The sequence below is a fragment of the Scomber scombrus genome, chromosome 15 (genome assembly GCF_963691925.1).
Source record: "Scomber scombrus chromosome 15, fScoSco1.1, whole genome shotgun sequence".
NCBI lineage: Eukaryota > Metazoa > Chordata > Actinopteri > Scombriformes > Scombridae > Scomber > Scomber scombrus.
In genome coordinates this window covers 3,255,246-3,272,346 of record NC_084984.1, presented here as the reverse complement: position 1 = coordinate 3,272,346, position 17,101 = coordinate 3,255,246, and the positions used below count along the sequence as shown (strand labels likewise).

The following is a 17,101-nucleotide window of genomic DNA, read 5'->3' as shown; positions in this document are numbered from 1 at the left end:
TTTTTTAACTGTTTGACATTCTGACAAAGGATTACTCTATAAAACCAAAATATGTAATAGAGATACAGAGAAAACCTGGTAAAAGCTGCAGAAAAATAAATAAATCAATATATATATATATATATACAAATATCATAAAAGAAATAGAGGCTTTTAACAATGATAGCTGGTCTCCTTACCTTTGTTTTTACCCTCAATTCAAACACTTTTCAACCTATTAAAAACAGTAATATTATTGCCATCTCTATCACATAAATAATCATTACTTTTACAAAGCTAGCAGATTACATTAATAATGGATAATAATAGGACAAATACGGATCATAAAAAAAACACTCAAGTCTCTGGTCTGCATTTAAACCAAATGTGAGTTGCCACCTATTAAATATAGTGTGGAGATGACAATTTATGATATGACTTGTTAACAGCTGAGATCTGCACACATGCTGGCAGCTGTGATGTACTCAGGCCACCCGTTGATTTAGACACAGTAGACTACATATGGAAAGCCTAGCAGCGCACAATGACCATGTTAACATTGTGTGCAGCAGGTAATGGTCCTCATCTTTGCCAACTTTACCTTGAGTGTGCTAGTATGCTACAAATGTGCTTATTAGCCAGGCGGGGAGTCCCGGTCCTCTGAAATGATGCCAACGCGGAAGTAACTTAAAACTGCATTCTATCAAAAGGCCACCAGGGGGCGACCGTTTTGGTGTCAAAAGGACTTCCGTCTCTATACAAGTCAATGGAGAATTCACCAACTTCTCACTTGATTTCTAACCTCAGTAAACGTTTTCAAAATGTGTTTATGGTCTCAATCGCTAGTTTAAAGCCTTCTTCAATGCAGTATGATGTTCATTTGGGACATTTTGGCCTCCCTGATTTTATATGTGACGATAAAGCAGGGTATGCATTAGGGCGTGGCTACGTCATGATTGACAGGTTGATTGGTTCACAGGTTCAGGAGGGCGCCTCATGCTCCTCCTGATGCCCATATAAGTAGAATCCCTGATTTTATTTTTCCCAGCATGCACCTGAAATTTTCAAGATGGCGCTGCTCAGATCCGAAACTATTCGCTTCCAAGCAGCAGTCCACAAACCAATGGATGACGTCACAGATGTTACGTCCATTTTTATATACAGTCTATGTTATTAGCCCAAAAGTAAACGTACAGATGAGCCTATAGGAAATACCATTTTTGGACAAATTTAATTTTGACCTCATGTCTTCAGACGAAAAGTCATGGGATCACCAAAGTGACCAAACATCCTGAATGGCATGAACCAAATTTCTATAAAAAACATTTAATGTTTTCAAGTCCATCCTCAATAAAACTTTACAATATGGTACACAAAACTGTGAGAAGGACAGTTACTAAAGGACGAATCAGGACTGAATAAATAATGACCTGATAATTCATTTATCATGAAGGCTTCCTGAATAACTCAGTAGATAATGATGAGTAACAAAGATTGGAAGATACTGATTCATTAGGTAACGATTAGTTCATATCTAATCTATCAGTAAATCGACATAGTGGCCAATTTCTTTAAAAGCCGTTCCTAGTTAACTGTGAACCAAATGCTGAGTGGCACAAAACATATCATTAAATACTAATTACTTATACATGAATTACCCTTTTTGTAATTGAGACAAACTGGGTGTGTATAAGACTTTTGACTGGTACTATAAGTAATCCCTCATTATTTCATGGTTATCTTACACTCTTCATGGCAATGCATTCATACGTGGTCAAGATCTTTCAAACTTCAGAACCAATTTTTTATTTTTTTATTTTTTTAACCTTTATTTATCCAGGGGAAATTCACTGAGAGCAGTGCTCTCTTTTGCAGGAATGCCCTGTTCACATCCACACAGTCACACACATTCACACCTGGAAGCTGCCCAGTACTACCACAGTCTGATCGGGCGGCCACTGAAAAGCTCCACTGAGCTTGTGGGTTAAGAGGGCCTTGTTCAAGGGCATCTCAGTGGTGGTAATGAGGGAGGGGCAAGTGCTGCTTCTTCACTTTCCCCAACCAGATTAATCCTGCCGGTCCAGGGAATTGAACCAGCGACCCTCCGGTCATAAGCTCGCTTCTCTGACCTTTAGGCCACCACTGCCCAAATATGATGACAAATATTTCTTGGGCCAAGAAACACAAGAAAAGGACTTCAGATCAGTGGAAATCTGTACTTTGGTCCAAATTTGAGATTTCTGGTTTCGAGACGGTGAACGGATAGTATCTGCATGTTCCCACCGTGAAGCATGGAGGAGGAGGTGTGATGGTGTGGGGAGGAAGCTTTGCTGGTGAACGTTGTTGGTGATTTATTCAGAATTCAAGACACATTTAACCAGCATGGCTACCACAGCACTTTGCAGCAACACACCATCCTATCTGGTTTTCACTTAGTGGGACTATCATTTGTTTCCTAATAGGACAATGACTCAAAATACACCTCCAGGCTATGGAAGGGCTATTTGACCAAGGAAGAGAGTGATGGAGTGCTGCATCAGATGACCTGGCCTCCACAATCACCCGACATAAACCCAATTGAAATGGTTTGGGATGAGCTTGATCGCAGACTGAAGGAAATGCAGCAAGTGTCAGCTTTGAGAAATTGTTGTTTTTTGTATATTATTTTGTTTTGCTTATCACATAATTCCATTAATAAAGAAAAACACTTGAATATGTTGCATTTTTCCAAATAAGCTTATTCAAATATGTGACGCTAACGGATATGTTTATGTAATCTGTTTGAATGTTTTGATATAATTTGTATGACATTTTGACAAGGATGTTACATTTCTGATATAAATACTATCTATGTTTAATGAAGTAAGTTTTTGTCGTTGTCACTTGTTTATTAGAAACTGTTGAAAAGTCTTCACACTGTATGACATTTACTTGTGTTGAGTACATTGCTGCTTTTACAAAAGGAAAGAAACTTCTCCTATTCATGCATCAATATTCATAGACAGTATTACACCTCAAAGATTTTGATGTCCTGTATACATTTTACAGTTTAATGATGTTTATGCATTCATAGGCTGAACTAGGTTTGCATATATCTTGGTTTTGGCTTTTGTCTGAGGTGGATTCTGAGACAGTGTGCATTACTTCAGTACATAAAACACTTAAAATGCACATAAAGGAACAATTGTATGTGGTGTGCATTGTAATGGCATCCCTATAACTGAATAGGGTTGCCACTACAATATATATATTGTGTTATTGTTATTGTTTGAAAATTGCAAAACAAACACTGTATAAGTGATGATAGACAACGTTAACATATAAAGACGTATATATGAAAATGTGTGAGCAAGGTTGGCAGGTTGGCGTTGCAGTTCTGGGAAAAACAAGGCACATCCTGAATCATAAAACATTGTACACTCTGTATTGTTCACTTGTAACAGTAACAATATTTTTTATTTTTTAGTTTGACTATTTTGCACCACGGGAAGAGACCCTCGTGTGACACTTGTTGTGCAATGACAATAAAGGATATTCTATTCTATTCTATTCTATCTGATTTACTGTGTTCAGGTGTGGGGTAAGATCGTGAACACACTAATGTGTTATAATTTAAGAGGAAAGTTTAATTCTTTTTTTTTTCAGCTGCTAAATTTGTGAAATGGTTTGGATATAAAACTCAAACAAATATAAATCATTTCAAGAAGATGTACAAAAAATACTTCTTATGTGGTACAGCGATGAGGAAGGATTGGTGAGGTAAACATTATTATCGTAATTATCTAAGTTATAGCTGACTGACACTGGTTGTATACTGTATTTGGGATATATATGGGTCAATGACGTATAAGGATTTACAACAACTCAATTTTAGAATAATGAAAACAAGCATATCTAATACAGTAGTTCAAACATTCATGGTGCGACCATGATTCAACTTGAAATAAATTAATTTACTTATCACGCTTCACATCTTTTTTTACAAGTTTTCAGTAATATAAAGTGTTTGGAAAAAAAGTTTTTGTAAATGATTATTTTTTATTTATATAATTTATTTCAAGATGAATCATGGTCGCACCACATGACTTTTTTTAAGGCCAGTGCCAATTAATCTTGAAAAACCCACTAAAATCACTTAATTTCACATTGTAATATGAATCTTCAGGTACACAACAGTCTGAATGTTTGAACTACTGCATTAGATATGCTTGTTTTTATTATTCTAAAATTGAGTTGTTGAAAATCCTTATACGTCATTGACCCACATACATAACAGAATTGGGGTAGTTGGTTTCACAAAAGAACTTATGACATTATGTGCAAAAAGTTATTATGTTTTGTGCTCACCATTTTTGTTATTCTCAGATTATTACCTAATCAGTTTGTATTACATTAACATTAAGCACAGATTTTGTTCTAATTTCATGGCAATTCAACACAGTAATTGTTGAGATATTTCAGTCTGGAGCAAACATGTAATGTCTAAACTCCTCACATCTCCGCATGGTTCCATTAAAACAAACAAGACGTTAAATGAAGAGGAAACACTCACAGTTGATTTGGAGTCAGGACGAGATAGCGGGAAATATCATCTTAGTGCATGAGCTGAAAAAGTCACTCATGATAGATGAAACCTTTTTATACTTAAAATGAATTATACAGGATTTATTGACATCTTCTGCAGGTGTACATTTTCCGAAATTGCTTACTGAGTTTATTACACTTAATGTCAGCTGTGTACAGATCTGTGAGTCACAATTAAAGTTTCATTCATTATGATCTTACACCCACCAGCTTGTAACTTCACCTGATGCCACCTCACACATGCACCTCTGCGTGTGCTCAAACAGCATGTGTTAAATAGGTCTTAAAAACAACTTTCTCTTCAAGGACTTTCTTCTGCATCATCTCTTCAGGCTGAATGGAAAGGCAGCTTCATTGTTGAAACAACAGTGAGAGCTTCCTGCTGTGACACGAAGATACATCCAATATACACACATGTTCTAGTGTGTCAGTGAGTCTTGAGTGCAGGCTCTTTCATTTTCACTGAAGCGCTTTTAACCTCTTACATGGGCTGAAAGTGAGGCTATGTTATCTTTTAATATTAAGGGTTGGCATTTTGTCCTTATGAACCACAATACTGATCATGGATTTATATTTTCTACAGCATTATATGTGAATGTAGGTAGATTTATAATTCTAGTATGAACGCCTCACTCATGTATTCTTGTTTCTATAAAATTATATCCTGTGTCAATTGTAGTATGACACTCACTTCCTCTTCAAACTCACATCCCCATGCATCAATTGTACTTTAAGAACAAGCATAAGCATTTTTGCATCCATTTTTACATCCTTTTACCATGCATCATGGCAGAATCTTACATGTTTCCTCTACATCTGGATATGGTAAATTAGGTTAAAGCCACAGTGGGTGATTTTCATGCCCCTCAAACTCTTACCAGGACCATAGACTGTATATAAAATGGACGTAACATCCGTGACGTCACCCATTGGTTTGTGGACTGCTGCTTGGAAGCGAATAGTATCGGATCTGAGCAGCGAAATCTTGAAAATTTCAGGTGCATGCTGGATAAAAAAAAAACAAGGATTCTACTTATATGGGCATCAGGAGGAGCATGAGGCGCCCTCCTGAACCTGTGAACCAATCAACCTGTCAATCACGACGTAGCCACGCCCTAATGCATAACCTGCTTTATCGTCACATATAAAATCAGGGAGGCCAAAATGTCCCAAATGAACATCATACTGCATTGAAGAAGGCTTTAAACTAGCGATTGAGACCATAAACACATTTTGAAAACGTTTACTGAGGTTAGAAATCAAGTGAGAAGTTGGTGAATTCTCCATTGACTTGTATAGAGACGGAAGTCCTTTTGACACCAAAACAGTTGCCCCCTGGTGGCCTTTTGATAGAATGCAGTTTTAAGTTACTTCGTTCGCATCATTTCAGAGGACCCAAACTCCACGCCTGACCAGGACTCATCATAGAATGAAAATGATTATTTATGATGGCCTCATATCAGGACTGCTCATTATTTTTTTTCAGTAATCGATCATTCATTTAGTCAATGAAATGTTAAAGAAATAGAAAAAAATTGCATCCACAATATCTCAGAGTCCATGATGATGTCTTCAATTTGCTTGTTTTGTCTGACTAACAGTGCAAAACGTTAAGATATTAAATTCACTGTCATATATGATTATGAAAAACAGCAATGTGTTACATCTGAGAAGCTGGAAACATAAAATGCTGGGCAGTTTTGCTTGACTACAATGAATAAAATGCATGAAAGCAGTTCTCAAAATAGTTGCAGATTCATTTTCAGTCAATCGACTAATCAATCGCTGCAGTTCAACTTTTATATTTCCTAACATTACATCATTCTCTGTGGGATTCAGCAATCTTAAACCATGCCAGGAACCCATCTCATAGAGCCTCCAGAAGCTGCAGACCTTTTTTATGTGTATGTGTGTGTGTGTGTGTGACATTTGTAAAAGATAATAAAATGTTATGTAAGGAAGTAGAAACAAGAATCTGAGCATTGTATTAATAGCTCGTGTAAATTTAATGAAAGGTTTGTCATGGTCCGGCTGTGCCTCACCCTCATTTGTTGTGTTTCTGCTGTTTATCTCTTCCTTGGGATTCTTATTGGCCTCCTGTTTGTTCTCTCTGTCTGTGTGTGGCACTACGTCTCCGTCCTACTGCCATCAATCAGCACACCTGCAACCCATCCACTCATCAAGCTCCTGCAGTATAAAGCCCAGCTCTACACTCCAGTCTGAGTTTAAGGTTCTCACGTGAATATATCTCTCATGTGTCTCTAATTCCTGTTTATCTGTGCCAAGGATAATTCTCTTTTTGTGGTCTGTTTGCCTCGTCTGTGAGCCTGCCTCTCAGCCAACAGCTCATCTTCCTCTGCCTTTCCCCTCCACCGTTATTCCAGCTCAACTCTCCACACCTCCATCTCCACAAATTCTAAAATAAACTGACTTTGAACTGTCACAAGCTGCATGTCAGAGTCCCTCTTCTGGGTCCAAAATAGCTAAAACTCATAAAGTTGGAGTTGGAAGGTCGAGTGTGAATTTTGTTTTTCAAATAACACCATGGACTCATTCTACCCAAAGACTGTATATAAAATGGACGTAACATCCGTGACGTCACCCATTGGTTTATGGACTGCTGCTTGGAAGTGAATAGTATCGGATCTGAGCAGCGCCATCTTTAAAATTTCAGGTGCATGCTGGGTAAAATAAAAACACGGATTCTACTTATATGGGCATCAGGAGGAGCATGAGGCGCCCTCCTGAACCTGTGAACCAATCAACCTGTCAGTCACGACGTAGCCACGCCCTAATGCATACCCTGCTTTATCGTCAAATATAAAATCAAGGAGGCCAAAATGTCCCAAATGAACATCATACTGCATTGAAGAAGGCTTTAAACTAGCGATTGAGACACATTTTGAAAACGTTTACTGAGGTTAGAAATCAAGTGAGAAGTTGGTGAATTCTCCATTGACTTGTATAGAGACGGAAGTCCTTTTGACACCAAAACGCTCGCCCCCTGGTGGCCTTTTGATAGAATGCAGTTTTAAATTACTTCCGCGTTCGCATCATTTCAGAGGACCGGAACTCCCCGCCTGATTCTACCATACTCTCTGTTAATGACAATGATGTTTTAACTAAGCACTTAATAGTGACACACCATAACAAATTATTGTGCAGATTCCATTAATGTGATCTTATTTGACAACGCTGACACCTACCATTGTGCTGTGTTGTTCGAAAACAACCATCCAAGCTTTTATTAGTCAGAGAAATTGCAGGTTATTGTCTTTTTATGAATGTATAAAGAGATGACACACACTAAAGCAACAAAACAAAGGACATTAAAGATTTTTCACACACTAAAATTACTTTTTTATTTGTCACTATAATCGTGAGACATTTTCAGCTACTCAGTGTTCACTACTCATGTAGTCTGGATGACTACGGGGAGAAAGAGCCCTGTTAAAGGTTCAGTAGTCTGAAGTCTGGTCTTAAGATGGGATTCAGTGCTGGTGAACTAATGAGGTGACAAAGGTTAAAGCAGCTTTAAAGTAGTGCTGTGTAGAACTTTTGTGTGATCAGATCTTTTTTTATTCTTATAATTAATGCAGACGTTTTTGTTTGTGCAATGTGTGTGTAGCTTTCGGTCCATTTTTCTGTGTACCCTAGTCAGATAAACGGAGGTTCACGGTGAGCCATGGTGTGTTTTTTAATACAACTGCAAAATTACACAACACATTAACAGTCCACAGTCCAACAAGGTCTCTTTGCAATAAGAAGAAAAATAGTTCGATCCTTCCAGGGATTCAAGGTTTAACAATTGTATTCTCTGTTCAACCCTTGCAGGGTATAAAAAGTTAACCAGTGTATTCTTTAGAGCAAAGATCCTTTTGTCTATTTAATTCTGCACAAAGACATAAATGGCAAGATTTTTTTTGTAAAATCAGCAAGTTGCAGTCTAACAAACATGTATTTTGTAGTCATAAAACCGCAACATCCTGGACTGGAGACCACTTTTGAATGTTACCATCTTCTCTCTCCCTACATTAAAAAGAGCCTTCCCATGTTTCCTATTTAATAATTAATAACACGACATGAAAGTTCCTTAAAGGAATCCATAGCAGCATCCACTGCTTTTTGTTCCTCTGTAGTTTAACAAAATTCACCTGCAGTGAATAGTACAGTCCTGGACTCCTATTATGCCAGAAAATGTTTAAATTTGTTTACTTTTGTTCAGTCTGTGATTTATTCTCTGCTCTTGTTGCTGGACCTGATTTATCATTACTTTACATTCATTTCCTGAGGACCTTAACCACTACTTCCTTAACACTAACCTAACTCTAAATCTTAACCTTAAACCAACTCTTCACCCTAATATTGAATGTTTAACATTATGCAGACTTGTCTTTTGTCCCCACAAGATGAAGAATATAAAAACAGACACATGCACACAGGAAGCCATTCAGATGAAATAGTTTCTCTGTGCAAACAGCAAGAATAAATACTGCACTAGTGAGTGTATTGATGAATCTGAGGGTGCGGAACAGGTTGGCATTTCTGAATCCACACGCCTCAGCTTTGCTTGTAAAACAATTCAGATTTGTTGCTGCTCTTCACATTATCAAAGTTGATGTTCTTTGTCATCACCACAGTAACTGAATAGTAAATTATCTCCACCATGTGACAGAAATGAACGTAATTATTGCTGCCAATTATCTCTACACACTGGGATGAACAGTGAGTGTGCAGTACAGTATAACACACAGGATCTGTCAACAAACACCCACAGAGAAAAAGACATATTACATTACATTGTGAATGGTACTGTATTAATTGCAAAGAAATGCCCACACAGACCTGCTCTTTGGTTCTCAGCGTGGAATTTCGCGTCCTTTGTTCAGGCTGGCATGTGCAGCTGAGGCTAATTCAATTTAACACAGAGACAAAACATCTATGAAGAGTTTACCAAAAAAAATAAAATGAAATTGGTGCCAGCGTGTGTTGAATGTGGCTCGTGTCTCAGACGGCCCTATGACACAGAACGCATAATAACTCTGGAAATACCAGAAAAGGTCAGCATCCTGCTTCAAAAGAGAAAGGTCGCCTTTGATTTTCATATTCAAATATTCGAAGATGATCTAAACATTTAAGCGAAGACAAATTATTTTATGTGCAGAGTGAAACAGAAATCTGTGTTAAAGAATCCAGTGAGATTTAGAGTTTGCCCTCAGACTACAAAATGACAAAGCAACACCTGACATCCTGACTTCCACATCTACTTAATGCTGCACCCCCTTGGCAAGCTATAGGAACAGCAGAAGCTGCCAGTAAGGATCACTCAGAGAACAGCTTCTCCTCAAGCAACACTACAAAACAGCCCATCCTGGTGACTTGATAAATATTGTAAATATTGCAAAATATACCCCCTTCCTAGGGAGAAACAACAAGCAGGGTGCTATTAATCCAACTCCTCCTTGTCAAGTGTCTCTGCAGCAAGTGCTTAATCATACCAACAGAGCCTAGAGAGGAAATGAAATGCATCGGTGGCACTGCAGCTGAAAATGACAATCAGCCAGTTCAGTGATGCCTCTGATGATCAGGCATATCAATGAGCTGAGAGAAAGAGAGAGAGAGAGGGAGAGAGGGAGAGAGAGGGAGAGAGAGAGAGAGAGAGAGAGAGAGAGAGAGAGAGAGAGAGAGAGAGAGAGAGAGAGAGGGAGAGAGAGAGAGGGAGAGAGAGAGAGAGAGAGAGAGAGAGAGAGACCCACTGCTGCCAAGGGGAGAGTCAACGGCACAAATGTAGGTCACTCTGCAGCATTTCTAGAAGTATCATGAAAGATTTAGGTAACTTAGGGACTGATTAGAATGAAATCAGCTCATGTCGAGAGGTTACAATGAGTCTATAGTCCTCAGCTGAAGCACCAGTTTTTCCGTTTGCCATAATATGAAGTATCTAGATGCAAAAAGAACCATGGCAACACTGCACGCTCTGTGATCCAGAGACTGAAAACATTGAATATGAATGAAGTATTGAACAGTAATCACTGGATTATTAAGTTGTTATTATGTTGGCCATCTCCAACTCTAGACTGATAAAGGTGATTATAATGTTATTATCATTAATTACTCATCACAACATATCAGCTTCAGGTAACAATTAAGGCATTAAGAATGTTCTTTTTATGTAATGTTATGGTGAGTTTAAAGGATCATTGCACCCAATTTCCAAAAAAAAAAGCTATTTTTTTCACATTCACTTCCATGCTGGTTTTATTTGCTCATGTTTTTTCAAGTCATTTTAATTATTCCTCCTGTCCACATGATGCAGTTTTGGGGAAATACATTTCTTTTTATGTTACTATCGCACCGCCACAGCTAAGAAACACTGTCCTTGGAAACCTAAAGGGAGAATTTTGCACTTAGAGGATACCCACTGAAGTTGTTTTAGCTCAGATCAGATAACACTAATATTTTAATGCTCTGTGCACCACAAACAAAATTTGACTCATTATTTCATTTAGTTTTATTTAGAAATCCCCTGTGATGCATGCATCTAAAAGCATGATCACATAAAAACCAAGACAAGGAGAAAGTGAGATTACAAGTGAGATTGTAAATTGCTGAACAGAAGATTTTTACAGTTCAAACTTAACATATTGTGGCGTATAGATCAGCCTTTCTATAGCAGCATAGTTCCAGCTCAAGATATAATTGAGACCAAATTTAGAGTTTAAGTCTCTTCTATTAAATATTTGTTATGAGGACACATTGTAAAAAAAAAAAAAAATAGCATGATGTAAGAAAGAGGGCTTCTCAGACACCACAATGTGAGCAGAATACTTTTGATTCACTCCTCTAACTCAACGACCTGCAATCCGTCTTTGCACAGCAGCGTTGTCATTACCGTCATTACCATTTTACCATCGGCAACAGAAACTGGGTGAGCGGTAGGGAGGGAGTTACAAAACAGAGACGACAACAAGAGCAAGGAAAGACAGAAAAAAGTCTGTTCTGACATAAAGTAATTTCTGCAATATTAGCTCTCCACCATCACCTCCCTATATATTTTATATGATTGTGTGTGCTCCCAGTTCGCTGGAATTAGAGGCTCCATTCTTCCTTTTCTCTTCCCAGCCTGCACAAATAATACTCTGACCTCCATCTTATGACGTTTTTTTTGCGCCATACAGGTGACCCCCTCCACCCAGCTCAACAGCCTTTTAGCATCTCCCCTCCAGCAGAAGATACAGGATGCAGGACAGAATGCCTGCATCCTGTATGGGCATCCTGTATGGGCGGCTGTGGCTCAGGAGGTAGAGATTGTCCTCCAATTGGAAGATTGGTGGTTCGATTCCTGGCTCCTCCTGTCGATGTGTCCTTGGGCAAGACACTTAACCCCAAATTGCTCACGTTGCTGTGCCAACGGTGTATGAATTCTCCCATGTAAGTCGCTTTGGATAAAAGCGTCTGCTAAATGTAAATGTAAAAAACAGGAGCTTCTTTCACAAAGCTGTACAGCTGATAAATACACAAAGGTTGGTGTCAATGTATTGTTTGGTGTGTGCAGCTTTATGTTTTTTTCTGTAGTGCAATTTTTTTCCCTTTGTGCATTTATGTCCTTTATGTTTGCATGAGGTCAGCAAGTTGACTTCCATGTGAACTGTGGACTCCTGATTCCAACCAACTGGGAGTCTTCTGAGTCTTCTCCATTGCTTTGGACTTTATCTGTGTACAAATGCTGGTAAAAACAGAGTGAGGTGTGTGTCATGTTTTACAGTCAGTCTGTTAAAGCACCATTTCTGGGGTTTATAATGTGGAATAGTTGTAACTTTCCTGTAAATTTGAGGTTATACTGATGTGATTCATATATTACAGCACTCCTTTACACACTCATCAGTCATGAGATTCATGGTTCACCACCAGAGCAGTGGGTGGGATTCAACAGTGTGAGTCAACAACAAATGAATGTATCCTTAGCATGCATATTGTGCATTTAGGGCGTGCTCACATCAGCTGATACGTACCGTACCCGAGCACATTTGACCCCTAAAGTCCGGTTCATTTGACTAGCGTGATTTGACTCTGTACCGGTTGAAGAGGTGGGCCCGGGCACGGTTCAGTTGGACTTGGGTAGTGTGTGTTCACTAACCGTGATGTCAATGATGCGACTGCCCCATTAAATCGCTGCGTTGCATAATTGGTGAGGCTCTATAAGGCATGTATGAGGGCCGTGTGTCACCGCAACTCCATTGTGCTGTGTGAGAGTCCTTTATTCAACACAAAAAAATAACACTGTGATGACATTTGCATGCTCGGGGCCCAGATCATTATATGCAATGTGAGCACCGGCCAGAAGGTGTACAAGGCAACAGTACAAGGCAACAGGGCCTGAGTACGCCCTTACAGAGTGTGCACTGATCACTGTGCTTGTGCAAAAACCTGCAAAACTGTAGTCTGATGTGTCATTAATCAATCATTTGAATCCTGACATAGTGGTCCAGTGTGTTCCTTTGATTTGATATTTATTTTTTTAGTGACTGACAGCTTGTTTGAGTGGAAAAAAGTGCCAAATCATTCATACCATCAACCCTCAACCAAAAGTACCAATGCAACAATGTCAAAATACTTAATTACAAGTAAAAGTCCTGCATGAAAAATCCTACTAAAGTAAAAATACATACTGTAAGTGTTATAAGTTAGCTAGTTAAAGTATTGCAGTAAAAGTAATCTGACTGATATATTGTTATATATGACATTGTGAGATTATTAATAAAAGCATGAGTGTGTAAGCAGCATGTTACTGTAGTATCTGCTGCAGGTAGAGCTACTTTATATACGTCTTTATTCATTTAACAATGTGTTGTATTTTATCTATTGTGTCCAATCTTAGTTTCCCTAAACACGTAATAAAGACTGTCATGACCTGAATGTATTTTTTAAGCCAGACTGAAGCAGCTTCAAAAGGGAAGAGGATCCATAAATCAATCAAAAGCTTTGACCAATGTCAACAACATTTAGTTGAAACACAATCTTACGATAGTGAGTGGATTTCTGTTAGTCTTTATTGCTTTTGTGCAAGAATGTCTTGCATGTATATCGAATGCTTCATGATGGAGCTGCAGTGAATTCAGAAACATATAAAAAATACCAGGCACAACCTAATACAGTATAAAGTGCTCCACAGACTCCATTACTCGCAAGAAAAGCTACATAAATTTTACCCGGATGTCCCACCAACATGTAACTGATGTAAATCCTTGATAGGTAATCTAGCACATTCATACTGGGCATGTAGTAAACTTCATATATTTAAGAAATGTATTTTTCAGTTTTTTTTTGTAAGGCTTTTGGTAAAAATGTGGCACTGTTGCTATTCTAAGGGCCACAAGTGTCCTTTCTTCTGTTAATACATTTGAAAGAAGAGCAGTTCAATTTGGGATGGTGAAAAAGCTAAAAAGCTGATTTTTACGAGTGTGGAAAACGGACTCTGTGCCTAACTATAACTTGTGGTTTGGAGAATTGTCAAAAACTTTACATCTGGAGAGACTGAGATTCTACAATGATGAGATAGAGGAGATAAGTTTGATAAAACATGGGACCCACTACTGAATTACCTTAAAAATGTGAGCTCATAGACACTGGCTATTGTACAAAACCTCACAGTGAAAGTATGATCTTGCATATGTCTACCAACTTATTTATTTGACTATTATAATTATTATTATTATTATTATTATTTTTCTGCTCTTATATTCTGTTTATAGTAGATACTCATTTTATGACCATAAAATATCGTTGTAGTGCCTGATGTGCTGTGTTCTTTACTTTTTTCTTTTTTTCTCTCTCTTTTTCCCTTACTTATTTTCTCTCTTTTTTTTCTTTTTTATATTATTTTTCTTTTTTCTCTATATTGAAAATCAATAAACATATTTCAAAAAAAAAAAAAAAGAATGTCTTGCATGTCTTTGGCCAACCAAAAAATCAGAAACCTCCACAGAATGAAAAACAACACACAACAGAGTCATAGCAAATCTGTAAAATCATGAATTCATCTTGTATAAAACTGTTCCTTCTTGACATTCTCCTGTTATCATGATCTACAGTTTGTTGTTACGTGTTAGTTATACAAACTGCATATAGCAATGTTTTATGTAATGATCCAAAATAAAAGAAGCATTTTGATAATAATTGTTTACAATGAGACTGCAGCCTGTAGGGTTGCATCACTTAGTTTTTGATCCAATCAGAAATACTCAATAGGATCGTGGTGGCTCTTTGATTGCTGCATATTAGTCAACTCCAAGCTTCCTCCGTAACTTGGGAGTTTTTCATAGACACGGAGATGAACATGATCGTCTCCTCCCACATGCACCTGCAAGGAAAAAGCAAAGTAAATGACATATATGGAGCCAGGAAGAGTTGTACAACCCCATACCACCCTCAGGGGAACAGCTCAGTGGAGGGGTTCAGTCATATAATTCAGACCATTTTGAGCTCCTTGAAAGAAGAGGAGCAGAGTGCACAGTGGTCTCCAAGGTTACCAGAATTGGTCCATGCATATAAAAGCTAAATAAAATCCATTATCCATTATGTCAAAGCTTCATTTGAAGAGTAACTAAGGTTGTCAAATAAATGTAATGGAGAAGAAAGTACAATATTTCCCTCTGAAGCTTCCCTCTGGAGAGCAAGTATAAAGCAGCATTAATGGAAATACTCAAGTAAAGTACCTCAAATTCGTACTTAAGTACAGTACTTGAGTAAATGGTGATAATTACTTTCCACAACTGGAGCTTCCTGTGTTCACCAGCTAAGTCTCTAACTTTGTCTGCCATTCGGTGATGACGTATAGTGAGTTTTTGGAGAGCTTTCTGCGGCTGGAAATGATGCTATGAGTCTGAGATATAATCACTTTTTTGCATTTCGTCATTCGACAGACATGAGATATGAAACTAGATATCTTGTTAGATTTTGGATATCGTAATATTGCGATATAAGTGTTGTCTTTTCTTGGCTTTAAAGGATGTATTACAGTAAATGGTGCAATTTTCTTAACTTACCATACTGTTTGGTTTGGTACGGAGCCCCTGAGGGGACATGAGGCAAAAAAAAAAAAAAACAAGGTGGAAAAAAAAAAGAGGCCAGTTATCTCAGGATCCTGTGATACCTAAGTCCGACTTACCTATGTCAGGTAAGATAGGTAAGTCGGGATCCTGACTTACCTATCTCGGGATCCTGAGATAACTTTTCGAGGTCAATGTACTTCCGGATCCCCTTGAGCACTGAGTTTTTTCTTAAGATGTCGTTCACTGATACGAAACCCGTGCCTTCTGTCAAGCACTGATTTAATATCTTTATATTTGAGGCCAAGTTCGAAATAAAACTCTATGAACTGCTCCATTGTTGTTGTTCTTGTCTTCCATGATACCAAACTGACCCGGAAGAACATTGACGTCACTACGGAGCACCTGAGGGGACACGGAGAGCAGGGGGAAAAAATCTGCACTTATCTCGGGATCCTGAGTTAACTAAGTCAGGATCCCAACTTAGTTATCTCAGGATCCCGAGATAGCTAAGTCGGGATCCCGAGATAAGTACATTCTTGACCTCCATGTCCCCTCGGGGGCTCTGTAGTTTGGTAAAAAATTGGGTAAAAAAATATTGCGATATCGGATTTTGTTCATATCATCCAGCCCTACTTCCAAATGACCAAATGCAAAATACAGAATTAGATGTAGAGCTGAAAAGAACTGCTGTATCATTGATGAATATTGGTCAGTTTCTGGACTGTACAAGCAATCCCTTTCACATACTAGTAAGCTGTTTTATGTCATTCATTAATAACATTGATAGAGTTTTATATCTCATTTGAGTGTACTAGAGAAGTAATTACACTTTATGGATCTGTTGATCTTACAAGATAAATGAAGTAGTTCGTCCCTTGCACCACCTGCGTCCTGCAACTCTCGGCATTGAAGACATCATAGGACTTTCCTGCTTCATCTAATGTTTAAATGAAGCAACATCAACATCAAAACAACACACAGACCTTATAAACTGTGTGCAGAAATTGGATAGATTTCAGGGAGCAAAGTGAAAGTGTAGTCATTTTTTATTTTTTTTAAAAACTCCATTTATTCTACTTACGCTTTCACAGATCTTCTGAATTGCTTCGTTTGCAGGCTTTTCATCACTAAGTCCTCCGGGCAACATTGTGACAGTTTTAAGAGGTGAAAATGAGCGAATACATGAAGTCACCTGACTGTGTCTAGTCTGGAAGTGCCAAGTTGAGTCAGTCTTATATGAGACTGTGTTTAGGGGGAGTACCATCTAGGCAAACAAGGGTTTTTTGTTGTTTTTTTAAAATCGTGTCGGAAACCAGCTAAAGCAACAAATAAATCCTCTGAGTTGAAAATAAATACTTCATTTTACAAACTTAATTTTACATTTCTAGCTTAAATCGTTTAAAGTATATCAGAATCGGAGAGTTTTGTATTTGAACATTTTGTCTTTATTCTCCCTCTTTAAAAGCAGAATGGATTAGTCTGATGCT

General features: G+C 38.0%; 1 protein-coding gene across 1 annotated transcript; it reads right to left on the bottom strand.

Moving 5' to 3' along the window:
- Positions 1-14,794: 14,794 nt before the first annotated feature.
- Positions 14,795-16,761, bottom strand: LOC133995555 (cystatin-B-like). The gene is made up of 3 exons (XM_062435008.1): positions 16,692-16,761; positions 16,466-16,551; positions 14,795-14,923 (listed from the first exon to the last, which is right to left on the bottom strand). The coding sequence occupies exons 1-3, from the start codon at positions 16,759-16,761 to the stop codon at positions 14,795-14,797; spliced, it is 285 nt and encodes a 94-aa protein (XP_062290992.1).
- Between the last annotated feature and the right edge of the window lie 340 nt (positions 16,762-17,101).

Coding starts and splice junctions, on each gene's coding strand:
- LOC133995555 (XM_062435008.1), bottom strand. CDS start 16,761: ATGTTGCCCGGAGGACTTAGTGATGAAAAGCCTGCAAACGAAGCAATT. Junction 16,552..16,691: donor GAAGATCTGTGAAAGCGTAA/GTAGAATAAATG, acceptor TTTAAACATTAG/ATGAAGCAGGAAAGTCCTAT. Junction 14,924..16,465: donor CGAACTACTTCATTTATCTT/GTAAGATCAACA, acceptor TTTTCCTTGCAG/GTGCATGTGGGAGGAGACGA.